Here is a 23,065-nt window from a genome sequence, read left to right on the forward strand (position 1 = left end):
ACAAAGAGATGGGACGGTGCCTGGCGCTGAAGAGAAGCGCTGTCGACGGCGCGGCTGAGTCAGCGGACGGTAAGGCTGGATTCACGTGACTTGGAACCGCCCAACTTTCCATTACGACCACAAAGCGAGTGGTTGAGGAGCATGAGCCTAGGCGTCTTGACCAAACAATTGCTTCCAGTCATAACGACAACCAGAGTTGGACTTTGTGTTGGCAAACAGAGCACCCCTGCGGTTTCGGAGCGTCAGGTTGAGGTCGGTACCGGCGGTCCAACCGAAGCCAAGGCAGCGCGCTTCAGCTTCGGTTCTCGGGTCCGTGCTGTTGCGGGCTTGCGGCTCAAACTCGCAACTTCGTTCACCTCACTACCCACGGCAGCGAAGGAGACCCTGCACCTCGAGAAGCATCACCACCCCCACGTCATCATGCTTGCTCAGACAATCCGGGCCTCGGTGAGATGGCAATCTGTCGAATTGTGATGGCATCAACTGACAGCTGCTTGCAGAGCCGTTCCCTCGGCCGTGTCGCCGTCAACGTCAGCGCGCGCCGTACCTTGTTGACTCCCACGGCCGTCCGTCAAGGTACATCACATGGCTAGCCTCCAGCGCATTGCAAACGACCCAATGATTAATCAATTGCAGCCGACCTCGTCCAGGACATGTACCTGCGCGAGCTCAAGAACTACAAGCCCACGCCCGTCAAGCCCCAGGACGCCGAGGGCCACGTCCAGAAGTTTTCCATTCCCGCCGCGCCCAAGTCGCCCGAGGAGACGGACCTCGCGAACGAGTTGAAGGCGTACGAGACGCAGCAGGTCGAGGTTGAGGGCCAGGCATCCTCGGGCGAGGCTGCCCCGGTCGAGCAGGACTGGTTTGAGGAGGAGGAGGAGGAGGAGCCGGCTGCCGCCCACCACTAGAGGGTCGGACAGGAAACGGAAACGGGCGGGCAACATCGTTCTGGACGACTTGCTGCGTGATTGGGGCGGGCCGTCAGACCAAGAGACTCTCCAGCGCCAGGTCAGGGCAGGTTAGCTAGACGATGGAGCTTCTATGCTTCCTACAAGAATCCTGTGGACGGCACGGGCCGACGTCAGAGTGCACGTTGGTGTGAGAGGAGGAGAGATAGTTTTAGGTCATGTGTTGTGTGCGAGCAATTTTTGCGGTTTGCAGCAAGCAATGGATGCATGATTGGGGCGTTTACACCGTGAGCCACACGTCGTTTGCATCGGTTTGAGTGCCCAAGGTCGGATTGCAAAGTCCCAAGCGGATGATGTACACGGCTTTGATGATGAGAGGGGTTTGCTTTATGGAACGGGGGCAGGGGGCAAGGGGTGGCAGCAGCAGCAGCGGCGGCGGCGGCGACGGAAATGACATGGCAGGCTGGCACTCTGGTCACACAGGGCTCTGGGGCTTGCTAGACGAGATGCCATGTTGTTGTCTCGAAGGGGAGGCTTGGCCGTCAGCATTGACCGACGGGAGACATGGAGGGAAGAGGAGGGCGAGACAGGGCGGAGAGAGGGACAAGACACGACGCAACGCGACGAGACGAGACGGCGGGCCACATGGCGTTAGCACATGTAGCTATACATGTAATGTACAGTAGCCCAAGACAAGACGCGGCGCGGCAGACGGACAGTTAGTGACCTACCAGGTAGTGAGGTGACTGATGGAGCTCGGCGGCTGGCGGTTCCGTCGGTCTAGTTGCCCGTTTCCATGTTCCATGCCCTTCGACATGGCATGCCATGCGCTCGACTTGTCTTGGTTCAGTTGCTTGCTTGCTTGCTTGCTTGCTTGCTTGCTTGTGCTGTGCGCTGCGCTGCGCTGCGCTGCGCTGCGCTGCTCTGCGTTGGACTCGCTCTCTGACATTACTCTTCTCCTCCCCTTCTCCTACTCTCTGTTGTCATATCGCTCTCGCCTTGCTGAGGTCGCTCGTCTGTACCTACCACACCACACGTCCCTCCACCTGTCTGCTGCACCCGACCCGACCTCCGCAAGACCACCTACACGCTCGTTTCCCCTCTCGCGACCTCGAGACCCGTCCTGTCCGCTCAGCTTCTCCTCGTACCCCCCTCATCTCTGCCCTCCCCTTCCGCCCCCTCGACAATAACAAAGGACCCACTGCCGCACCGTCGCCTGAGAGCTCCGCCCCCCCCAGCTGATATCGGCCGCACTGCACGTCAGCTTGCGCAAGCTGCTATTTCGTCCCCACGCCCGTACCGACTCTCCCTCGCTCCTCTCTTCCCTTCTGTCCACTCGTCCGCCCGTTCGCTCGCTCTCTCGCCCTCTCGCCCTCTCGCTCCCTCCACCGCCGCCCAGGCTCGGTTGCTGTTCCAAACCTCCCGCCGTCTGCACCCAACCCGCTCCGGACCTCTGAAACCCGTCCGCCAAACCCCTGCAACCCGTCCGACGCTGTCGCCTTCGCAACCTCATCTCGTGTCTGTCCTGGCGCGCCCACCTTCGCTTTTTTCGTCTGTTCGTCCTCGGGAGAGATAATGGGGAGTCGGAGCTAGTTTCCCTGTGACGTCTTACCCTGCCGCCGAACCGCACCCCCATTCCTAGCGGAGCATTCCCCATCCAACAGGCATTGATTGCTCCCGCCGCCATGGCCACCGAAGTTGGCAGCTCCTCTGCCCCGACCGTCATTGGGAGAGAGAGGAGCATATCAGACGCCGGAGCCGCCCACAACCTCGCCCAAGACCCTCGCGCCCCCGAAGCCGTCCACCTCCCTCGTTCCGCCAGCTACACCTACTTTCCTCCCGTAAAGGATTTGGACTACGAGGAGCAACCCGTCGTGGAGCTCAAAGGCAAAATTTCAGAGGCGGAATTGAGATCTTCCAGAGATGAGGACTCGCCGTACTCGTCGTCCGGAGGCTCCACGCCGGAAAACGAGCCCAGCAACCTTCCTACGTCTCCTCCTTCGAAACCAGAGCCTCCACTGCAGCAACCTGCGCGGATTAGGCTTTCTAGGCTCTTGTCCACGACTTCGAGGGAACCTCGAGCAGCGCCCGTGTCACAGGCCGAGCGTGACCAACACAAGGAGGACAAGACAAGGGGATCCGAAAGGGGTAGAGATTCGGAGGCGAAGAAGGTATCTAAGCCTCAACAAGTGGAACAACACGACAGTTCAAAGTCCAAACGGCCATCTGCTCACAAGCGCAAGTCCTGGGTTCCGTCGCGATCAAACGAGCCGTCACCAAGCAAGGTTGAAGAAACAGATGGCAGCCCCAGACCTTCTCCCGAACGCCGTCGCAGCATCATCAGTGCCCCCCGAAGAAAATCAATCCTCCGCAAAGAGTCAGAAGGTCCGCCAGAGGATCGCTCGTCTCCCAAGCCGGCCCGTCGAAAGTCCGCCGTTGGGAAAGAAGCTGAACCCCCCATAACAGAGGAAGATCGCCCTAGCAACCGCACGTCAAGACGGCTGTCGATTCTGCGCAAGACGTCAGACCAACCTAATCCCGAAGAAGAGCGCTTAAAGACGGTGAAGAAGGGTAATGTTCTGACCAAAAAGCCTAAAAAAGGGCCGGATACGCCACTCCCGCCATTACAGACGGTCCAGGATGAAGGCGTCCCGCCCGTGCCCCAAGTGCCCGCGGCGAGCAAATCGTCTAATCGACCGAATCCTACGAGCCCTGCCAAATCCATGCCTAGCTCTCCCCAACTCGGACAGTCCTTTTCCACTGACAGGCTCCCGTCACTACTCCGATCACCTCCCTCGTCCGAATCCATTCCGCCCGTTCCACGACACAAAATTTCTTCAGACAAGCTCAAGACCTTTTCGTTAGACACACCGAAAAAGAAAGACGAGCTTTGGGGTCAATTCCGGACCCTTGATGGTGACTTTCAAAAGTGAGTGCTCTCCAAGGTGCCAAAAGCTTTCCGGATGCTGATTGAACAGATTCTCGTCGAAATCGATTGCGCTCAAGGCCAATGTGGTTAGACAGTGCCTTTTCCCCTTTCTCCGCACCTATGCGAACCATCCCTCCACTCTTCGCCTTCGTCCGGAAGATTTGGACCGGCGCACTAATATATTGAACAAATGGTGGACTGGGCTCCTGGAGATGATCAATGGCAAGAACAATCAGTCGATATCGGGGTCCGACAGGCCCCATATCCTAGAGGCCATCATCGGCATCATGGAGAGGCCAGAATGGAGGTCGCACCCGTCCCCCTTTTGCCGTCTTGCGGAAAAGCAGGCTGGGCTTGATCCAGCCCGGTCTCGGTCTTCTTCGTCCGTGGCATCTTCTGGTGACTCGGACTTTCTCATGGAATCCGTGCATCACAACGTCCGCAACACCTTCATACAGAATCTGACGGCGCAGATGGCATTTGCTGTGGACAAAATGTCTCTTCGCAATGCGCCAGCAACTCTCGTGACCTTCAGCGGCAAGACGTGCGCCTACGCCTTCTTTTTCGTCCCCGGCATGGCCGACATACTCGTTCGTTTATGGTCCCCCTCTCTCGACGCCATGCGCCGCGTCATGTTTGAATCCAAAGTGTCGGACAGATCGAAACTTGACCAGGTTTCCAGCCGCATTCTTCCAGCGTTTCCGCCCAATCTTTACGGTCTGGGCTTTACTAATTTGCACAAAACCTTCCGTGGCCTGCGCAAGCCAGCACCTTTTCCACTGGGGACCTCCTCGCTCCCTTGGTATGGTTCGTGGGTGAAGAGGTGGTCCGGGACGGAAAGCGACCTATTTTATGTCTTTTCCAAATACTTTCACATCCTTGTTACAGACTTTCTTCCTCCAGACACGACAGCTGCTGAAAGACTCTGCGCTCCCGGATTAATCATGGTCCACGCTCAAATCTTGACAAACCTGGACGAAACACTCCACCGACACGCGGCCATGTCCGGGCAAAAAGATGAAGAAATGCACATCGCCTCTTCCATCACATTTGACGATGTTTTGGCCGATGGGCCGGATGCTGCCGCGTCAGCTTTGCCCATTCCGCCAGCCAACGCCGTGAGACTAATGGCCGAAAACCGATTAATTATGCTCCTGCGCGACTTTCTGTCACTCGGGAGCTCTCATCTAGCCTCGGCACCTCATATATTTGCAGAGGCTTTTAGCAGTCTCCTTCAGGCGTCAGCGCGTCGGGTTTCCATGTTCGATCACAACGCGTCTTATACCCTATGCGATTTCCTCGAAGAAGCGCTCAACATTCTTCTCCGCTATGAGCGCACTCGCCCCGAGGACAAATCAGTCTTGGATTGGGGTTTTTGGATTTCAGTGTACAAACGCATGACTCAAAGCCACAACACCACCACGGAGATTCGCCTTCTCTCGTTCTTGTACAGCCTATGGGCCACGATTGTCGAGGATCAGGACCGCAAGTTGCAGCTTTGCCAGGAATTCCTCCTGCAGCCCGATTTTTTCGAAAGCAGATTCAACCACTGGTGTCCCATGTTGAGGGCGTATTACATGCGCCTCCTCTGCTGGCGCATAGCCAGGTTTGACGGTGGCGAGCCAACAGAGGCTGAATTGTAAGTGACGGATTGCTGAATTTGGATGAGACGAAAGCTAACGTCTGATTTAGCAAAATTTTCAGTATGCTAGAAGAGAGGTTGCAATCCGTCTGGGCCCACTACATCTTTCTTTCGGAAAATGCCCAGTCGAGGGACGAGACGCTTCCTTCGACGACGCCATGCAACCCGGCACCAGGCAGACGGCTTCTTATAATTCGCCACGATGCACCACTGTCTCCCGCAAACGGGCCTTTTCTTTCCTTTGATGGCATCGTCTCCAACATGCCGCGCAATCAAGCAAGCAATGCCCTGGAAGCCCAGATAAACGAGACGACGCTGCGTCCAACGTCTTCCTTGTCTGCAGCTTCGGATTCTTCCGACGTCGAATCTGAAGAAACTGGAAAGAAGCCACGTTGGGGCCTACTACGCTCCCTTCTCCGTGTGCCAGGCCAGGGTCGTTCGAAATCTCGTAGCCCGGACCCTTCTTCCCGCAAGAAGGAGGACCCAAAAACAGAATCGGACTCCACCTCCCCGCCATCTGGAAAGAAAAGCAACACGCCGAATGTGCCGCCTCACCGCAGTTACTGCTTCCGATTTTCGCTCGAGTGGGTCAATGACAAACGTTTTGCCTCTCCTGGGCCGATGCGACTTTTCCCTCCTCGCCTGCCTCCAGCGGCGCACAACTTCCTTCTCTCGCAGCGTACCGAGGAGGAGGCGCTGGCCCATAAATCGATTCCGAGCGTGAAGCCAGAAGGGGAAGCGGTTATATCGAGCAAATATGCAGGTCGTGCGCTCGGCGAGTGGGCCATCGTGGTTGGAGAATGCCAAAGCTTCTTTCAACGCAGGAAGGATGAAGGTGTACCAAGCAACAAACTTGTCGAGACACCTACGCTGGGAGTCGAGGTATTCCGCAGGCCAGGCTGAGTTCCGCTCCATCCGAGTCCCTGGGACAAGTTCCGGACACGAAAAGTTCACGTGCTCTGATTACACCGCCACTTTTTGCAGCCTAAAACGACTCATGTCTAAAATGTGGATGAACATCACTTGAAAGTGAGATTGCTATGGAATCGGGGTCGATGAGGTCTTTTATGTGGCTGTGGATGCCATTTCTCTGCACTGGATGCCAAGGTGGATCTGTCTTCAGCGATTCATGTGAGTTTCGCGGCGTCATCAGCTGAATCTTCACATCCAGTTGTTCCGTTCGGTTCCTTTTGCTCAGATTTTCTGTTTTTCTGGGACATTCTGGAGCACGTAATTCGCATTGCATGGGCGGCTCCGTTTTGTTTTGTTTGTCTTTCCTTGCTAGTGCATCGCAACAAGTACACTGCATTTTTATCCAAGTTTACTGAGGACAGATCAGGAGTTATTGTATACACGGCCGAGAACTGTTTCATACCTTAACGCCCTTTGCCCCATGTCTGTCTGTTGTCTGTAAAACCATTCTCCAGCCCACTCCTGTCAAGGTAGAGGGAGAGCGCTGCTTCAAACAGCGGCACCAGAATCGAAGCTTCAATTTGGCTCCATCTGACGACAGATTTTGCGGTCGACAAGGTTGACCTGATGACGTGCGCAAGCTGCTTCGTGTTTTGAGTGCAGATCAACACCGGGGGGCTTTGAAACTTTCACCTTGGATTCCCCGGAATCTGAAGGTCTGGCATACCCATGGCCCGGGCCGAGACCAGGGCAGATGCCTGGACGGACCAGTTCAGCTCGACTCCAACGCGGGTTCTCGCCGGATCGTGGCCTTCGTCAACCCCCCACAAGAGAAGGAGGTGCGACAAGATAAACGCTAAAAAGTTTCAGAGCAAAGCGTCGACGCTTCATCAGCCGCGCGACCGGCTGGGAAAAGATACGAACAGCGCGAGACTGCGAGCTTTTGAGCAGAAAATAGCTGCCATGAAACCCGGGTTTAATTTGGCAACAAAACCGACCAAAGTTTGCGGCTGATCATCAACTACGAGATCTGGGAGAAATGATCAGGAGTCTGAGATGGCAAGAGATCATCCTTCGTGCAGCCTAGCGGAGCTCGATGCAGCTAATCGTCGCGAGTACGAGTGTTCAAGCGTGGTGTTGGGAGGTCGGGCACGAACTGGGGAAGAGCCGGGTCTCCGCGACACAAGCCTGCGCGCTGGTATGGCCTGGCTAGCAAGTCGACGCAGCCTGCCAAGCACCCAAAACGCCACGGTGTTGAACCTCAAGCTCTTTGCGTCCTTCCATCGCCTTTCTGTCATGTCAACCTTCACGGCGAGCTTTAGTCAAGGACATCTATTTCTGAATATCGCGGTGCCGGCCGCTACCGGTGTTAAACACCAATTTCCTGCTATTGCACGCTTCTTCGGCCGACTCTTCGTATCTTATACGCGTTTGTCTCTTATCGTGTTGAATGCGCTGACTGTTTTGTAGCTCAACCACGCGTCTTGAATCTACAATGCATGCCCCGCGTCAGCACGGAAGGAGCGGCGAAAACCTGATCAATGCAGAAAAAGGAACAAGTCTGGATGGAGCAGCAATACGAAGCGCGTTTCCAAGCCCAATATTGGCCGTGCTGTCAACACCAACCCGTCATCCCCTCAGCCCGCGCAGAACCAAAGAAACCGGCACATCCCTGCCAAGAGCAGCAATAAACCGGCACTGGGCGTGGAGCGTTCCTGGGGGAGGGGGTCAGCTGCCTGCCTGTGCCATGTTCAGGGACCAAACCACCCACCCAGCCTGCCATATCACTGCAATTTGCCTGGGTGCGAGGCGGCCGGTCCAGCTTAGCGGCCCAGGAATGCGCCGGTCCCGCGTTAGCACACCCAGAGACGCTAGACTTGTCTGCGCAGTCGCTCTCGCGTGCGGCGAACTGTTCTGGCGGGTTTCGACTGTCTGCCTGCTCTGCAGCCTGCCGGTGGGCATCACTGTCTTCTGGCGATTGCACATTGCACAATGGATGATGGCATGCTGCAGATAACTTTAGCCCAAGGCAGCCGCTGTAAATCGTCGGTTGAGGCTCAGCCCTGCGCATAACGACTACCTGTGTGAGAACATGCAGAGGCACACAGGCTACAGGCTGTGCTATTAGCAAAGCTTTGGAATATGCTTCACGGCAACAAGCATTTTTTGCAGCAGAACACCGACCCAGATTTAGAATGTCCAACCCGGGAGCTGAACTGTACGCACGAGTCGCCTATTCCTGCCAAATGGACACGGATCAAAGCATGTTGAGGAATATAGCGTCTCACGGAAATAAGTCGACCATAATTGTGCCATTGACAGGGCGGGAAAGTCAATACACCAAGCTGGTGCAGGCTCGTACGTTGGACCTACACTCACGACCTCCAGACGAAGCCGAGACCAAGAGGCCAAATGGCTTGGGGTAACAAGCCAACGCTGACGCCGAGATCAGAAGGCTGCAAGAGAGAGACCAAACGCGCTGACCTGTCGGAGGCAGCATTCTCAGTCTCCGCGATTGGTCGAAGGCACAGATGTTCGGCATCATGACTGCGTGTTTGGGGCAAGGCACGGAAACAACGACATGCGAATCTGAATCCCATGCCGGTCATCACAGAGCGCCTGGTTGGTCCTCGCACTCGGTTTCCGGCCCGCCAGCGAGGACAGCTCCCGTCGAGTATCTCCGGACGGCTGTGGCGCCGCTCTGCTGCTGCTACTTCCCTCATGTCACATCATGCGGGATCGTCGCTCGGACCACAGGCACGCCGGCCGTCTCGAACCAGGCTAGCATCTCACGTCCGGACCAAGAAGGACCCGTCTCCACCGAGACTAGCAATCTTTTTTTGGTGACTGGTGGTGGTGGTGGTGTGCAACTGAGAAACGGAGCAGTCTTACAGCTCGTGCGCGCGGATTGCCGACTATAAAGTGCCTCGCCACCGCCATGGTGGACAAAATGGTCGTCGTGTTACTTGGTAGTGCTCTTCATATTTCTGTTGCTCTTCTTCGTCCAGTTGTGTCTCAGCGTATATACCCTCTTGTCTGTTGTGTTGTCTCCTTGTTCTGCTTTTTCCGCGTGCGCTTCTCCATAATGCGTCTATCCCAAGGCCCTCTATTCTGTCTTCTGGTCACTGGCGCTGTTCAGGCCCTTTCCTTCAACGACGTCTCCTCCAACATCAAACGAGGTACCGACGCGGCCGTTTCGAGCGTCAAAGATGCCGCCCACAATCTCTTCGCGAGACAAGCCTCGGCCAGGAAAAACACCTGTCCCAAGATCTGGTCACAGGTAGCATCGGACCTTCGGGACGCCTTTGTCTCTGGCGGGCAGTGCAATGACGATGCGCGGGCTGCTATCCGTTTGGCCTTCCACGACTGCATCTCCGGCGCCGGCTGTGATGGCTCCATCATTCTCGCCAACGAGTACACGCGGTCAGAGAACAGGGGGTTGGAAGATATTGCAGTCAAGGTTGGAGACTGGGCTCAGCAATACAACGTCGGCACGGCGGACATGATTGCCTTTGCCGCAGGTACGCTGCCAGCCCCCTTCCACAAAGCATTCAATTTGAACAATACCGCTTACCAATTCTCACCTTCCAGCGTCCGGCATATCAGCCTGCCCCGGCGGGCCCAAAATCAACGCCCTCGTCGGCCGCAAAGACAGCTCCAAGCCGGCCCCCGAAGGCCAAATCCCGTCGCCGAAATCCAGCGTGAGCAAGCTGCTGTCGCAGTTCGCGGCCAAGGGCTTCAGCGCGACGGACATGGCGGCGCTGGTGGGCGCGCACACGGCGGCCAAGCAGCGCTTCGCGGTGCCCAAGAAGGCCGGCAGCCCGCTCGACTCGACGCCCGGCTCGTGGGACACCAAGTTCTACAGCCAGACGCTGGACGGCTCGGCGCCCGTCTCGCTCGACTCGGACGTGCGCATCAGCCAGGACGACAGGACGAGCGGCGCTTTTCAGCGCTTTCAGAGTATGGCGACGTGGGCTGCGGCGTTTGTGCCGGCGTATGTCTTTCCGCCCTTTTTGACTCCCCGAGAGGCTCAAGTCACTTGGTGGTGGAGTTCGGTGTGCTGACGGCTTTGCAGTATGAATAAAATGACGACCATTGGCAACGGCGGGCAGAATCTCGTCGACTGCACCTCGGTCATCAAGTCTGCCAGCCGGGGCATCAGCATCAGGGCCGCGCCGCTGGCGGACCGCGTGCGGGACTCGGTGGAGGAATAGTGAACAGAGGAGGCGCCGACGCCAGGGGCTGTTGGAAGTTATCCATTGGCATCTTTCTTGACTTTTTTGCCATGGCCTGCCTCCCTCCCTAGTTTCCTAGATTGACGACGTTCACAGAAGAGGTGTAGCTTTTCCCTTCATTCTCTCATGTTCTTTTCTTCAAACACTTTTTTTGCCTTTGGTTTTAAGATGGAGAGGCATAGAGCAGGAGGCCCACACATCCAGAGGTTGTACGTTCGCTCGTGGCAGCAGCGGTTTGGCGTTCGGCGAAGTATATTTGGTCCAGAAGTAGACCCGGATACACCGTAAATAGACATCGAGTCCGCAATTCCAAAGTACAGATTGAATATTGCCTTTCTATTTTCTCTCCACTCGCGTGGACTGGAATTCACGTTCGCGCTTTGCCCATCAGAATGGCCACCTACCCCCCCTTGTTCCATGCAGACCATTACCGTTCACTTGCCACGTTGGCCAAGCAAACAAGCAGTCCCCATCTTTTCCAAAGCATACGCATAGTCTCCAGTCTCCCCACAGCCCCCTTCGGCCGACGCCGCCTTATTCCAAACTCTCATCTCACACTGACACCCTCGCTTTGTGATGGATGACGTCAGCCAACAGAGACAAACGACAGGGACAGCACGCCAAAAGCGGCAAGGGGCAGAAGAGCACGTCAGAAGCGGGGCACCCTATTCAATGCAGAGTCTCTGGATGACGGGCGTGGTGATGTAGACTGTGTTTGTCGCGTCTAGATGCGTTTACTAGGAGAGGGAGGGAAATACATGACGGGATCAGCGCAAGTGTCTGCGAACGGCGGTGCTGGGGTAGATCAGAGAGAGAATGACAGTCGGTCGGATGCAGATCCGGCCGGCACCCATCGCGCAGACAATGCGTTTTGCACGTTGCTTCGCGTCGCGTCGCGTCGCGTCGCGTCGCAGCCGTGCCGAGACAAGAGCCGCTCACCACCTACCTGTTGCATCTGCGGTGCTGTTTGATCCTGCAGACCGCACGAGGGGGGCACAGGGTGAGCAGTGGGTGAGCGGGGTACGGAGCCTGGCGAGCGACGTACTGTGCTGTGTGGAGCGTGTATCGAGACGAGATGCATCCCCAGATCATCAAGATAGGAGAGGGAGTGAGGAGACGGACGTCAAATCAAGCCTAGCTAGAGAGATGAGTATTGCCGACGAGGCGACTGGCTGGCTGGCTACATACAGAACAACGCCGCCAACGACGAGGTATCGATGGCAACGGCTGACATGTCCTCTCGTCCAACCTGCCCAAGTCTCAGACGCGCGGGAGAACAACCGATGGAGACGCATATGCACCAGCAATCGCCAATAGACGCCGCCATCGGCAGTCGGTGAGATACTCGACCGGCTGATCATGATCATGACGTTGCGAATGTGGCTGAGGCTTATGTGTTGGCGCGTACCATGAAGCAGGCGATAGGAGCTCATGCGAGACGGGTGCAGAACAGGGCGGGCGACTCGAACTAGTGACGCGGTTTCCACATGCCGGCAGGTGGGAGCGCAGGAGTTCGCGATGCTGAGATGGTCCCCATGTTGGGAATCGTGGGCTTCTGGAGCGTGAGACACGACGCGTTTTGCACAGGGAGGTGGGTTGGAACGCCTAGGGCGTTTCATTGGAGAAGCTGGGAGAATTCGCGCCTTTACATGCCAGCAGCCAAAGCAGCATCGGTTGGGAATATGTTGAAGCATGTCATGATTCTGATGGTGCTCATCAACAAAATATCTTGCCCATTCATGTAGACCCCCACGTACAACCAGACCACCAGAGGGTCGGGATTCTGCTCAAACCATACTGAGAATGCTCTAGTGTTTAGGCTCGTCGGCCATTGTGTTGTAGTCTTTGCTTTTGTAAAAATGACTATCTGATGTCCATCGATGACGGTCCACAGAGGTCATATTGTCTTTTTTCGCAGGGGTTCTGTGCTTCTGTATGACTCGACCAAAGCTCTCGATAGCAAGTTGTTTTGGCTTAGCATATGAACACTGGTGACTCGTCAGCTTGAGAGACGTAGACTGCTTTTCGACAATACTGGACCTTATCTATGTCCTTTTACAGGCATTGGGTCTAATCCATGCTGCTTTGTTTGCCTCCATCTCTGGCGCGCAAAAGAAACAAGCAAGCATGCGAAGAAGTAGCGTCTGAATAACCCTCATGAGTCGACTCAATCTTGGGCGGGCGTCGATAGAAGAGGGCGCTGCTCCTTAAAGTTCGGGGCATTGGAATGTTTCGTTTGGCCGGAAAAGTGAGTTGAGCGCTGCATCCCTTGGTACTCAAGACGCCGTCGTCTTTGCCTTTTTCGACTTCTTGGTGGGTGATGGCTTGGCTCGTCCCGCCGCAGTCGAGGACGATTCCGCCGGTCCTGATTTGCGCTTCTTCGCGGGGGCTGCTGTGGATCCAGTTCCTGCGCGTTGCTTCGTTAGCTTGGCTGGTTGCTGCTTCTGCTGCGGCTGCTGCTTCGGAGCCTTGGCCTTGGATTTGGTTGTTGTAGCCGGCGCTGTGGCCTTGGTCTTTTTCGTACCCTTTGATTTTTCTTTGGAGGATCCATTCGGCCATTCACAGATCCGAGTGTCTCTGGACTTGAGGCAGTTGGCACATGTCGGCCGTTGCTCGTCGCATTTGATTCGTTTCTCGCGACAAGTCAGACAGCCGGCTGTGGACCGTGGACGCTTCGTCTTTGAGCTCTCCCCACTAGACGTGGACTGGCCGGCAAATAGTCCGTATTGCTGTTCCTCGAACATGGAGGGATAGGTGCCGTACGTGTTCGCATAGGCCACGTCGGCAAGCACATCGAGACTAGAGTCTTCTGGGGCTGCAAATGCGCCGCCGTTGGCCTGCGAGGTCGTGACTTCGTCTTTTTTCTTTCTTGCCCGCTTTTTCTTGGGTGGCTCTGATGGCTGTTGGGGAAAGCCATACGAAATTGAGTGAGTGGCTGCAATGGTCTCGTCGTTCGGCGGCGGCGCAGGGGGTGAGTCACTGAAATTCTGTAAGCTTCGGAGATCTTATTTCAAAATGATGCAAGAAAGGGTAGCGCAGACAAAGCGACTGTCGTAGACATACTTGGCTTTCATGGCCTCCTTTTGCAGTTTTCTCTGTTTATCCAACTGGTTGGCATGGTCATGGACTGGAACGTGATGATAGAAGACATCGACACAGAGGTCCTTGATCGAAAAGATGAGCTTGATTCCTCCTTTGCAATCATAATAGTCTTTCTCCAAGGTGGTAGTGGTCGGTTCTGATTCACGTTCAGCATCTCGAGACGAATCACGTACTTGTCAAAATGACATACCGGTACCGGTGTTTTCTTCACTACCTGCTTTCTTTCTCGGCCTAGTTGATTTCTGAATCGAGTCTCGACAGGCGTAGCTGAAGCGCAGCCCGTCATTAGTGCTCGTATCTTTTGTTCGTCTGATGGTCCACCTGAAGCCGTCGGCGTACTGGATTGCTCCAACCACGGCTTTTGCCACGACCTTTTGGTAGTTTCCCTTTTCCTTTTGATCATAAAAGTTGCTCAGGGCAGCCGCAATTGAGTAGCCAGGACACGGATCCGGGTCTATGGGACCGCCGTCGGCAGCTCGCAGAGGAGTGGGTGTCTCGTCCTGGCCCACGCTCGGCCTCTCAGCGGCCTTGACTCCTGGATACTCCAGAATTGCACTCGATGGAAGCTGGAAGCGGCACACGACTTCTTCTGGAATAAGGCCTTGGGCGGTCGTTTGTATCTGGTACTGCACGGCCGATATAACGTCGTCCAGGTCCTTGCATTGATACGCCATCTGTGGCTTCCCCGAGGACGTCCATGCCCTGGTGTCTGAGTCTGCGAACCCATTTGGCTCTACTGACTGCATGGCGCTCATGGTGTTTTCGGGTTCAAAGCAGCAGCATGTTCGCAGAGTCGAGGTGATGGGCGGTTGGTCTTGGCAAGCAAGCGACGGGAGACAAGCTTACCTACGACGTTTCAGGAAGGGGGTCTCCAGCCGCAATCTGTGGCTCAGCACCTATCGACCTGGATGTGGTGTGGCGCACCTCGCTTCTCGGGAAAGGAAGGGGCAGTCCGGCAGCGTGTCCTCTAACTCCATTACTGCGCCGACTGGACTTCTACAACACCCGCATATCCCAAACGCCCTGACGACCGCTTTCTGAAGATACCCCCGCCTTTCCGTTCCTTTTCGACCGCTTCCCATAATGGTGCGTAGAAGCTTTCTCCCCAGCTCCACCGTGCCCGCGCAACCGGCCTGTTCTACCCGCAATCTGGGGATCATCAACTCCAACCAAGCTCCCACCCACGCACCAAACCCCAGCTTCAGGCCATCCCTTCAACCATCAATCCATTCTCTTCAACAGTCTCTCCAATCTTTCGCGCCCCAAATGCTTTTGCCGTCGCCATCTTCACCATTGAAGCTCCAGCCAGCAGCCATGACAAGCTAACCGCCCGCGCTTCGCCCAACAACAGTCCTCGCCGCGCCCCACCTCGCCCGTCAACTCGCCGCCCTCGACCGGCTCGACTACCGCCCGCCCCTCGTCGCCCAAGCCCCCCGGCGGTCCCGCGACCGCCATCAGGCGCAAGGCCGCGGCCGACCGTGCCGACAAGGCTGCCAATGCTCGTCCCAGCAGCACCCGCGCCGCTGGCGCTGGAGGAAGCAGCTCGACCATGCTGAGTAGGTTTCCCCACTTCTCCGCGGACTTTTGTTGTTCTTTCCTGCGGTTGCTTGGGTTACGGGGCCAAGAATGGGGAATTGGAGGGACCGAGATGCGAGAATCGGGAGAGGCCTGTGGCAAAAGGGCACACGATGAGTTTCAAAAGAGATGGTGGCTCCCTGGGACCAACGTTGGAACTCGGGGTTGTCATTTCTTTGCGACACACTCGATCAAGCAGCATGGCAACGTGATCGCGCAAGAGCAATATCAAGATCAAGAGCATTGCTAACCCTACATCCACTTTCAGGGCTGTACACGGACGAGTCGCCCGGCCTCAAGGTCGACCCCGTCGTCGTCATGGTGCTGAGCCTGGGCTTCATCATCTCGGTCGTCGCGCTACACGGTACGAGCACATCTCCACTCTCCCACACCCCTCAAATCGGCGGGCTAACAGAACGATAGTCATTGCCAAGGTCACGAGGAAATTCTCTGCGTAGACACAGCCTCGAGACCACGGAATGCAGATACCCGGAGCCGGAACGAAGAGAAAACGAGGAAAAATTTGGTGCAGAGCTCGTGGTGCTGGATTGTCCACCCAGACGGCAGATGGATGCCTGGGTGAGATGAATTGGACTGAGATACTACTGTTTCTGCTACTGCTACTACAACCGCCAACACAACGAACGCCGGGCAGACAGGCGGCCCAAAAGAGCGCGGTCTTCTTCAAATGCGCGCGGATATTGGAGCTGTAAATTAGGTGACTTTTTTAAGAGGGGAACGGGGTTACAGGGAAATGAATTATTGCAAAGCTCTGAAATGCCCACGCTCTCTCTCGCCTAGTGTGACGACTCGACCAGAAAGAGAAAAGATGGGCAGAGGTTTGACCATGCTGCTTCTGCTTCCACACTGTGTGCCATTACCCGTCTTCTAGTTTGATGGTGGTGCAAAGAAATATCCCGCGCAAAAGTCTTAATCGACGAGGAAGTCGGTATCCATGTTCTTCGATTGATCCTCGTCCTCGTCCTCGTCCCGCCGCTGGTCGTCGCTACCCTGTGGAGAACCGAGTCTCGATTTCTTGCACCACTTCTTCATCAACTGTTTCTACCGATTGACGGCGGTGAAGCCGCCGCCGCTGCTGCTGAACCCAGCCGGCGGCTGACTACCCTCCTGCGCCGGGCGGCCCGCCTCGCCCATTTCCGTGTCCTGCATTCCGCCGCGCCGCTCGCCATTCGCGTCTGAGCCCGAGCCCGAGCCCATCTTGTCGCCTGCCCCGCCGCCGTAGGGCCGGCTGTATTCCGCGCTGGCCGTGGAGCCGTTCTCGACCGACCGCCGCTCCTCGACAAACTGCGGCTGCGGCAGAGGGCCGCCGTGCGAGGTCGCCGAGAGCGGGCGCAGAGGCTGTCCCGTGGTGCTGCCAAAGGGCGTCGACGGCGTGGCGGCGCCGTTCATGGGCGTGGGCATGGATGGGTGGCCCGGTCCGAAGGAAGAGAACATGCCGCTTTGGCTGCCGCCGTGGCGAGGCTCTGGCGTCGATGCGGCCGACATGGTTTGGACGTCTCGGAGGTGCGAGTGCGAGTTGTTGGGGTTGTGGGGCGAGTGGTGCGAGGGGACGTTGCTTCCGTGTTGTGAGGAATCGAGAGGAGGCGTCTTTTGACGATGGCCACGCTTGCTCCGGGTGGGCTTCTCTTGAGGCTGTCATCTCCCGTCAGTTATTGACGAATCTCGTTCCCCTGGACACGAACCGTTGGAGGAGGACTGGTGCTACGATCGGACTCATCTACATTGGGCGCCATTCTTTCGGCGAGTCGCTCCAGGAGAAAGGCGCGTTCCAGCCTCAGCTTCATGATTGATCGGTCGACCCGGAGTTTCCGCAGTCGTGCCGCATCATTGTTGGCCTCGATTTCGTTCAGGCGACGTTTCAGCTCAATGCATTTCCGGTAGTACGCCGCCTCGACTGACGGGGGGAGAGGTGTCGTGTTTTCTGCTTGCTTGTTAGCAGAAGCTCAGTAGAAGATTCTCATGCGAACGATTGTGAAGCAGCGCAACGGTACGGGTCCTCCGGCTAGTTAGATAAGGCTGTTCTGGCGGGTCATCCAAGAGAAGGAGGGCTTAATCGAAGCCAAAGTCCGGAAGACCCAAGTGGTATCCAAGTGTGTGGTGTTGCCTCGCGCATCAACTGAGTTGGAGGTCGAACAGTCCTTCACTCGTTGGGCGCAACCCTGTCGTAATGGTATTGTATTTTACGGCAGTCTGCGGTAGTCGCAAGACGTCTTCCATTCCGACTGGATTCCCTGCCTTGCTAAGTTGCTGTACTCGACCCAAGCGTTGTAGTTTTTAGGGCCAGAATTGTCCGGACGATCGAGCGGCGATTTCGGATGTTCAGTAGCGGCGTGGAAGGTATCGCTGTCCGAAGCTGGTGTTTGGCTCACTTGGGGAGCGGCCGACGCGCTTTCAAAGGGAACGACCTTTGGAAGACCCGCGTTGGAACTGGCGCAAGCTGTTGACATCTTGATGCTGGCTCTTGAGTTTGCCGAACGGATCTGCGGTTCGTCTTTGTGGTTGAATTGGTCCCGACGATGGAATCGGCCTCCAGAGCTCCAGGGCGCGTTCGAAGAACAGTTTGCAAAGCAAGACCCGGGGGGTGACGATGCGCGAAAGGATGACGCGTGAAGAGCAAGGGAATGGGAAGACAAACCTGTAGGCGGCATTGCGCAGGCCGTGGTGTGGGGTTGGTGGGTCAAGAGGTGCTCGTGAGAGAGGAGGAAAGGGATGGTCGTGTCGAGTGGAGAGGAAGTAGCGCAAGAAGTGGAGGGCGAGGAGATGGTGCGGAGGAAGTCTGGGGACGACAGGTCCAGTCCAGTTGGCTCCAAGCTCGAGGGGACGGAGCGGCCAGTGTAGGTGGCCTGTGCATAGGGCTGAAGCTAGAGCCCTCAACCACCATGATCTACTTCTTCACTTCCCTCCTTGGTATCATGAACTATTCAATTTGGCTGTGGGCGTTTGTGATCGTAGTATCGTCATACTGACACTTCATGTATTTTATTTCCAGGGGTTGATAAGAGCAGTCAATATGTGTGTGAGTCCTGACACGAATCACCGCTTTTTTCTCCATTCCATCTCTCAAGTTTCAAATGGCAAAATGCATAGCTAGGGACTCATGGCATCGTGACGTTACAGTTCTCGTCGAACTAACCATCAACCAAGCCATTTGCCATATAACATGGTGAACTACTGAGCTGGCCATTTGAGGTCACGCATTTTTCATCAGAGCAGAAGTCAACTTCTTGTTCAACTCCATCTCTGCAGGACTCATGATGTAAGAGATCCAAGCAGAAGTTGGCAGAGCAGAACAAGAGCATGAGGAATCTGAAGAACTTTAAAAGCAGTTTGTTCCAAAGCACAAGCGCAGATATATATCAAAGCATTAGCTGTAAGCCGGAGCATTCTCCGTTCGCAGGTCAGCATAACACGCCTGGAAGGATGCCAAGCTCAGTCAATAGATCCACCGGTCTATCGCGAAGTGACAGGTCCAATTGGGACACCGAGTGGCTTCATGGCGCAACTTGGTCTACTCATGTTACTCCAATCCCACGATCAATACTCCCACGTTTAACCCCCACCTTTCGTCACCATGACATCTGAAAAACGGACGCAAACGAAAAGAAGATAAAAGGCGCTTGCCCTCGCAAGTCATTGGCCCTACCCAGCAGGACCGAATAGGCTTTCTCCGTATCAATAGTGGCACTCGCAGCGCAGCTATCGATTTGACCGATTATTCAGCGACGCGGATGGCCTGGACTACTCGCTTGTTCCTGAGCACGACTCATCCCGTCCCTGTTGGGATGAGGCGGGCCGCCGATCCCGGGTTTCGACGTGCGCACGCCGCAAAAGTTGGCAACCCAACGGGCGGGACGGGAGGGGTGGCGAGTGGTTGGGAAAGTGTGGAGGGCGAGGTGGAGAAGGGCTGGGGATGAGTTTGATCAGAATTGGCCGACTTGTGTCGAATATACATATGAGAGCGATTGTGTTGTATAGTAGGTGAAGTAGAGGTGGTCCGTCAAGTCGCACCATTTCGAGAGCGCACAGTGACGTAGTTTCCCGAAATCCACAACTGAGGAAAAAAGAAAGAGAGAAAAAAAAAAAAAAAAAAAAAAAAACAGGTGAAAGCCTTGCAGCCAATCCAGATGCTTGAGCATAACGTGGCTAGGTTCGACGCCGGCAGAGGGGGAGGGGAGGGGTAGTGGGACAGGCTATACGCGGATTGGTTAAGCTGCTGCCAGATCGAGTAATGCTTTAGAAGACGGAGAGTTTCCGGGAGACATGGGGCCGCGGCGGACCGATGTGGATGATGCCACGGCCATGTCGTGGCTCTTGGAGCTTTCTGTCCAATTGCACAGGTGACGTGTCTGGGGCGTGCCAAGTGCCCTTTGGTCTGGTCTCGGTTTTCTTTGTCTGGATGGGATGCTTGTGTCTAGATCTGGCCATAGGTCGATCACGGCACCTTGGTGGATTGATCATCTGTACAAGGAATAGATGAAAAACAAAGCCTTGCATGGGTCCACGCCATGACCATGGAAAAAGTACAGAATGCTGCATTTTCCGCCATTTGTTGGTCACGGGAGATTGTGGCATTCCTTGTAGTCCCCCGAAGTACGATTCGACAGTGCTGGTAAAAGGCACGGGGTTGAAGCGGGATCCAAAGGCAGGCGGTCTGGTAGAGCAGAGGGACGGCGGCCAGCAGCTTGCAGCGATCCGGGGCACGTTGCACACGCGGTTGCCGATGGTCGGTGTGCGCACAGTGCAGTCAATTGAGCGTCGGATGGCAAGGAAATAACCATACATACCATGATCAGGGGACAAGACGGGACCCATGCCGTTGAACGGCACGGGATGGCGTTGACGGGCCGATGCTGCGGCTGCATGAGGATACGAGGAGGGCTAGGGTGCGGTGCGGTGCTGTTCTGTAGAGAGCAGAGGGAATGAGAGGTGTTCTGTTTATGGCGAGGGATTGGCAGACGCGTGAGGCGGCAGTTGGATTTGGTGGAGATGAGATTGCTATGGAAAGTTTATCTGCACCGAAGCCGTTCGGCTCCTTCAGCGGCACTACCTATGGCGGGCAACGGGATAACCTGGCACGGTGCGACGACTCAATGACAAAGGGAGCTGCCATGCGACAAAACAAAACAAAGAGCGAAGGAAAGCAATAACGGTGGGGATAGGGTTTGCGGCGCACCGTGGGCCTTGGATGAAACAGAGGTTGACGGCCTCGACCAGGGTGGAGACAAGCAGTCGGCAGTGAGAGGACCTGGCGGAAGAAGGACGAGAGGCAAAAGGAAGAGCGAGCGAACAAAAGAAACAATGAAGTCAAGCCGTACATAGACAGAAGAGCAATAGTTAACTACCACATTAGTTGGAGGGGAGGGACAGCGCATGGCAGAGGTAACGAATCACCGACCAAAGGGGCACGCACTACTCGGCGCCATCAATCTCCGTTTGTGATAGGCACAGCTTCATGTTGTCGACTGCTCTGCTCCTCCACCGAGTTGTCGTCGTCGTCGTCGTCGCCGTCCGTCCGTCTCGTCTCGTCTCGTCTCGTCTCGTCTCGTCTCGTCTGCTCTGCCGCCCCCATCCCCATCCTGCAGCTCGTCAGGTCCTCCAGCCCGTCCCCACCCCCTCACACGCCTCACTCCAACTCGACGACTCGACTCCCCCTCGTCCTCCACCACCGCGACCACCATTCTTCTCTCTCGTGTCGTGTCCGGCCAAGCCCCGACCAGCGTGCAGCGCAGACGTCCCGTACGTTTCGAGTTTCAACCACAGACCACTGGGCGTTGCACGCGTCTCTGCCGTCAGTTGTACGTCTCCTGCTCTGCTCTGCTCTGCTTATGTAGCCAGGCTGTCGCAGCCGCGTGCCGAGGCCAAGCGTCACTTCCTGTCCACTCTCTGTTGCTGATGCTCATCCTCTTCTTGACTTGCAGTATTCCTCCGAACCACCAGCTCGCGTCGCCGTGTGTGGGTGCAGCAGCCCTAGCCTCCTACCTTTGCGACGCCCGCGCTGCCGGTGCATCGTCGACCCCTCGCTACAGCCGCCGCGCCAACCTACCACCCACCTCACCTACTTGCCTACCCACCTACCCACCTACCCACCTACCTACCTACCTACCTACCTACCTTGCCACCTACCTGACCTCGCTCTCCTGCCCACCTCCGATCGGCGCTCGCCCGTCACCCTCTTCCCATCACCACCGGCACACTCCTCGGCTCTCCTCGCTCTCTCGCCATGGTTGTCGCTACCATCAAGTACGTCTGCTGCTGCTACATTCCTCCGTCGACGGTGCGCTGACCAGGGCCTGCTTAGGTGCGTCGTCGTCGGCGACGGTGCTGTCGGCAAGACCTGCCTGCTGATATCCTACACCACCAACAAATTCCCCTCGGAATACGTGCCTACAGTCTTCGATAACTACGCTGTTACCGTCATGTGAGTCAACTCCCCCGTCTCGTCTCGATCTCGTCTCGAGACGTCATATCGCAGCTCCTCCTTGGAGCTTGCCCTCCACCTCCGCTCCGACGACCCACCCCACTAACCAAAATGTCTCAGGATTGGCGATGAGCCTTACACTCTGGGTCTGTTCGATACTGCCGGTCAGGAAGACTACGACCGCCTTCGACCCCTCTCGTACCCCCAAACCGATGTCTTCCTCGTCTGCTTCTCCGTCACATCCCCCGCCTCCTTCGAAAACGTCCGCGAGAAGTGGTTCCCCGAGGTCCACCACCACTGCCCTGGAGTGCCGTGCCTGATTGTTGGAACCCAAGTCGATCTGAGGGATGACGCGAGCGTCCGCGAGAAGCTGGCAAAGCAGAAGATGCAGCCCGTTAGGCGCGAGGACGGCGAGCGCATGGCCAAGGAGCTCGGTGCCGTCAAGTACGTCGAGTGCTCGGCGCTCACGCAGTACAAGCTGAAGGACGTCTTTGATGAGGTTTGCATTCCTGCCAGAATCCGCCGCAGCCACGGCGCTAACCCACTTGCGTCTTGCAGGCAATCGTCGCAGCTCTAGAGCCACCCCAGACGAAGAAGCCGAACAAAAGCCGGCATTGCGTCGTCTTGTAGTCTCGACGGGCTCACCGGTAGCTACACACAGTCAGAGGCGCGAGCAATGCCATAGCTCCATTCTTCCCAGTTCCTCAATGCTTTCAGGTCGGGCGTGGTTGGTTTCCCGGATACCTTGTTGTGGAGACCCGGCGCTTTGGGTAGCGGAATCAGTTTTTCCCTCAACTTTTGGCAGCTTTCGATTCGAGTTGAAAGATCATCAAACATTGGAGAGAGTGTGAAATTGGCTCATGGGAACAACACATCATGATGCAGCTGACAAGACGCGCAGTTGCAGACGACTGGTGCTGGGAGCTTAGAGCTTGCAGAGGCCGCGAGAGAGGAAGATGGGCCGGCGGGAGCACGGACAAAAGGCATTCGAGGGTCTGTTCATGGGCTTCCAAAGCTGGCGAATCCGGAAGATTTGGCCTCGAGGACAAGGATGGCGTGGAGGAACTCTCGCACAAGGGATGAGTATAATCTCTTTTTTTTTTTCTAAATCTCTCAGCTCGAAGCTCTCTCAGTTATCCATTCTACTTTCTGCAAGAAATTTCTATTTTCCAACTATTCTCTGTGATTGAGCAAAGCCATGGTGCTCGGCGGGTCAGGTGGGAGACGTGCTCATTCAGGACGCGCCGCGGGCTTTTGTTGTTTACAGCAAAACCCCAGCCTCTCAGCCTGCCAAAATTGATCCTCGCGAGCGTCCTCAAGCGG

General features: G+C 56.1%; 9 protein-coding genes across 9 annotated transcripts; 6 read left to right on the forward strand and 3 right to left on the reverse strand.

Moving 5' to 3' along the window:
- Nucleotides 1-295: 295 nt before the first annotated feature.
- On the forward strand, nt 296-1,309 carry J3D65DRAFT_641002 (mitochondrial F1F0 ATP synthase-like protein subunit Atp14). Its single transcript, XM_066801849.1, has 3 exons — nt 296-447; nt 501-576; nt 637-1,309. The coding sequence occupies exons 1-3, from the start codon at nt 421-423 to the stop codon at nt 906-908; spliced, it is 375 nt and encodes a 124-aa protein (XP_066650607.1). The 5' UTR covers nt 296-420; the 3' UTR covers nt 909-1,309.
- Nucleotides 1,310-2,593: 1,284 nt separating this feature from the next.
- On the forward strand, nt 2,594-6,382 carry J3D65DRAFT_561218 (uncharacterized protein; the record flags this gene model as incomplete). The annotated part of the gene is made up of 4 exons (XM_066797510.1): nt 2,594-3,180; nt 3,244-3,837; nt 3,887-5,476; nt 5,530-6,382. The coding sequence occupies 4 exons, from the start codon at nt 2,594-2,596 to the stop codon at nt 6,380-6,382; spliced, it is 3,624 nt and encodes a 1,207-aa protein (XP_066650608.1).
- Nucleotides 6,383-7,619: 1,237 nt separating this feature from the next.
- J3D65DRAFT_153969 (uncharacterized protein) lies at nt 7,620-8,587 on the forward strand. Its single transcript, XM_066794122.1, has 2 exons — nt 7,620-7,807; nt 7,862-8,587. The coding sequence occupies exon 2, from the start codon at nt 7,887-7,889 to the stop codon at nt 8,406-8,408; it is 522 nt and encodes a 173-aa protein (XP_066650609.1). The 5' UTR covers nt 7,620-7,807; nt 7,862-7,886; the 3' UTR covers nt 8,409-8,587.
- An 889-nt stretch (nt 8,588-9,476) lies between these two features.
- Nucleotides 9,477-10,605, forward strand: J3D65DRAFT_561214 (heme peroxidase; the record flags this gene model as incomplete). Its single annotated transcript, XM_066797509.1, has 3 exons — nt 9,477-9,912; nt 9,983-10,385; nt 10,467-10,605. 3 exons carry the CDS (start codon nt 9,477-9,479, stop codon nt 10,603-10,605), a joined length of 978 nt encoding a protein of 325 aa, XP_066650610.1.
- A 1,052-nt stretch (nt 10,606-11,657) lies between these two features.
- Nucleotides 11,658-12,508, reverse strand: J3D65DRAFT_153974 (uncharacterized protein). The gene has a single exon (XM_066794123.1). The coding sequence runs from the start codon at nt 12,318-12,320 to the stop codon at nt 11,718-11,720; it is 603 nt and encodes a 200-aa protein (XP_066650611.1). The 5' UTR covers nt 12,321-12,508; the 3' UTR covers nt 11,658-11,717.
- A 77-nt stretch (nt 12,509-12,585) lies between these two features.
- Nucleotides 12,586-14,567, reverse strand: J3D65DRAFT_154100 (uncharacterized protein). The gene is made up of 4 exons (XM_066794124.1): nt 13,919-14,567; nt 13,690-13,864; nt 12,667-13,605; nt 12,586-12,614 (listed from the first exon to the last, which is right to left on the reverse strand). Exons 1-3 carry the CDS (start codon nt 14,481-14,483, stop codon nt 12,903-12,905), a joined length of 1,443 nt encoding a protein of 480 aa, XP_066650612.1. The 5' UTR covers nt 14,484-14,567; the 3' UTR covers nt 12,586-12,614; nt 12,667-12,902.
- A 74-nt stretch (nt 14,568-14,641) lies between these two features.
- On the forward strand, nt 14,642-16,144 carry J3D65DRAFT_641028 (Sec61beta family-domain-containing protein). The gene is made up of 4 exons (XM_066801850.1): nt 14,642-14,814; nt 15,080-15,284; nt 15,572-15,667; nt 15,727-16,144. The coding sequence occupies exons 1-4, from the start codon at nt 14,812-14,814 to the stop codon at nt 15,759-15,761; spliced, it is 339 nt and encodes a 112-aa protein (XP_066650613.1). The 5' UTR covers nt 14,642-14,811; the 3' UTR covers nt 15,762-16,144.
- Nucleotides 15,898-18,103, reverse strand: J3D65DRAFT_641033 (uncharacterized protein). Its single transcript, XM_066801851.1, has 3 exons — nt 17,960-18,103; nt 17,007-17,245; nt 15,898-16,956 (listed from the first exon to the last, which is right to left on the reverse strand). The coding sequence occupies exons 1-3, from the start codon at nt 17,970-17,972 to the stop codon at nt 16,366-16,368; spliced, it is 843 nt and encodes a 280-aa protein (XP_066650614.1). The 5' UTR covers nt 17,973-18,103; the 3' UTR covers nt 15,898-16,365.
- A 3,278-nt stretch (nt 18,104-21,381) lies between these two features.
- On the forward strand, nt 21,382-22,794 carry J3D65DRAFT_154981 (cell division control protein 42). The gene is made up of 4 exons (XM_066794125.1): nt 21,382-21,564; nt 21,623-21,742; nt 21,863-22,241; nt 22,301-22,794. The coding sequence occupies exons 1-4, from the start codon at nt 21,545-21,547 to the stop codon at nt 22,370-22,372; spliced, it is 591 nt and encodes a 196-aa protein (XP_066650615.1). The 5' UTR covers nt 21,382-21,544; the 3' UTR covers nt 22,373-22,794.
- The last annotated feature ends 271 nt before the right edge of the window (nt 22,795-23,065 follow it).

This window comes from Phyllosticta citribraziliensis (assembly GCF_038025025.1).
Source record: "Phyllosticta citribraziliensis strain CPC 17464 chromosome Unknown J3D65scaffold_14, whole genome shotgun sequence".
Lineage (NCBI taxonomy): Eukaryota > Fungi > Ascomycota > Dothideomycetes > Botryosphaeriales > Phyllostictaceae > Phyllosticta > Phyllosticta citribraziliensis.

Bases quoted from the DNA above. Each gene is read 5' to 3' on its own strand.
- J3D65DRAFT_641002 (XM_066801849.1), top strand. From the start codon at position 421: ATGCTTGCTCAGACAATCCGGGCCTCG. The intron at 448-500 runs GTGAGATGGCAA...AGCTGCTTGCAG, and splicing joins CTCAGACAATCCGGGCCTCG to AGCCGTTCCCTCGGCCGTGT. The intron at 577-636 runs GTACATCACATG...AATCAATTGCAG, and splicing joins TCCCACGGCCGTCCGTCAAG to CCGACCTCGTCCAGGACATG.
- J3D65DRAFT_153969 (XM_066794122.1), top strand. From the start codon at position 7,887: ATGCATGCCCCGCGTCAGCACGGAAGGAGCGGCGAAAACCTGATCAAT.
- J3D65DRAFT_153974 (XM_066794123.1), bottom strand. From the start codon at position 12,320: ATGCTTCAACATATTCCCAACCGATGCTGCTTTGGCTGCTGGCATGTA.
- J3D65DRAFT_154100 (XM_066794124.1), bottom strand. From the start codon at position 14,483: ATGAGCGCCATGCAGTCAGTAGAGCCAAATGGGTTCGCAGACTCAGAC. The intron at 13,865-13,918 runs GTATGTCATTTT...AACGTGAATCAG, and splicing joins TGAAGAAAACACCGGTACCG to AACCGACCACTACCACCTTG. The intron at 13,606-13,689 runs GTATGTCTACGA...ACAGAATTTCAG, and splicing joins AAGGAGGCCATGAAAGCCAA to TGACTCACCCCCTGCGCCGC.
- J3D65DRAFT_641028 (XM_066801850.1), top strand. The intron at 15,285-15,571 runs GTAGGTTTCCCC...ATCCACTTTCAG, and splicing joins AAGCAGCTCGACCATGCTGA to GGCTGTACACGGACGAGTCG. The intron at 15,668-15,726 runs GTACGAGCACAT...ACAGAACGATAG, and splicing joins CTCGGTCGTCGCGCTACACG to TCATTGCCAAGGTCACGAGG.
- J3D65DRAFT_641033 (XM_066801851.1), bottom strand. The intron at 16,957-17,006 runs GTTCGTGTCCAG...GGGAGATGACAG, and splicing joins GCACCAGTCCTCCTCCAACG to CCTCAAGAGAAGCCCACCCG.
- J3D65DRAFT_154981 (XM_066794125.1), top strand. From the start codon at position 21,545: ATGGTTGTCGCTACCATCAA. The intron at 21,743-21,862 runs GTGAGTCAACTC...AAAATGTCTCAG, and splicing joins AACTACGCTGTTACCGTCAT to GATTGGCGATGAGCCTTACA. The intron at 22,242-22,300 runs GTTTGCATTCCT...TGCGTCTTGCAG, and splicing joins TGAAGGACGTCTTTGATGAG to GCAATCGTCGCAGCTCTAGA.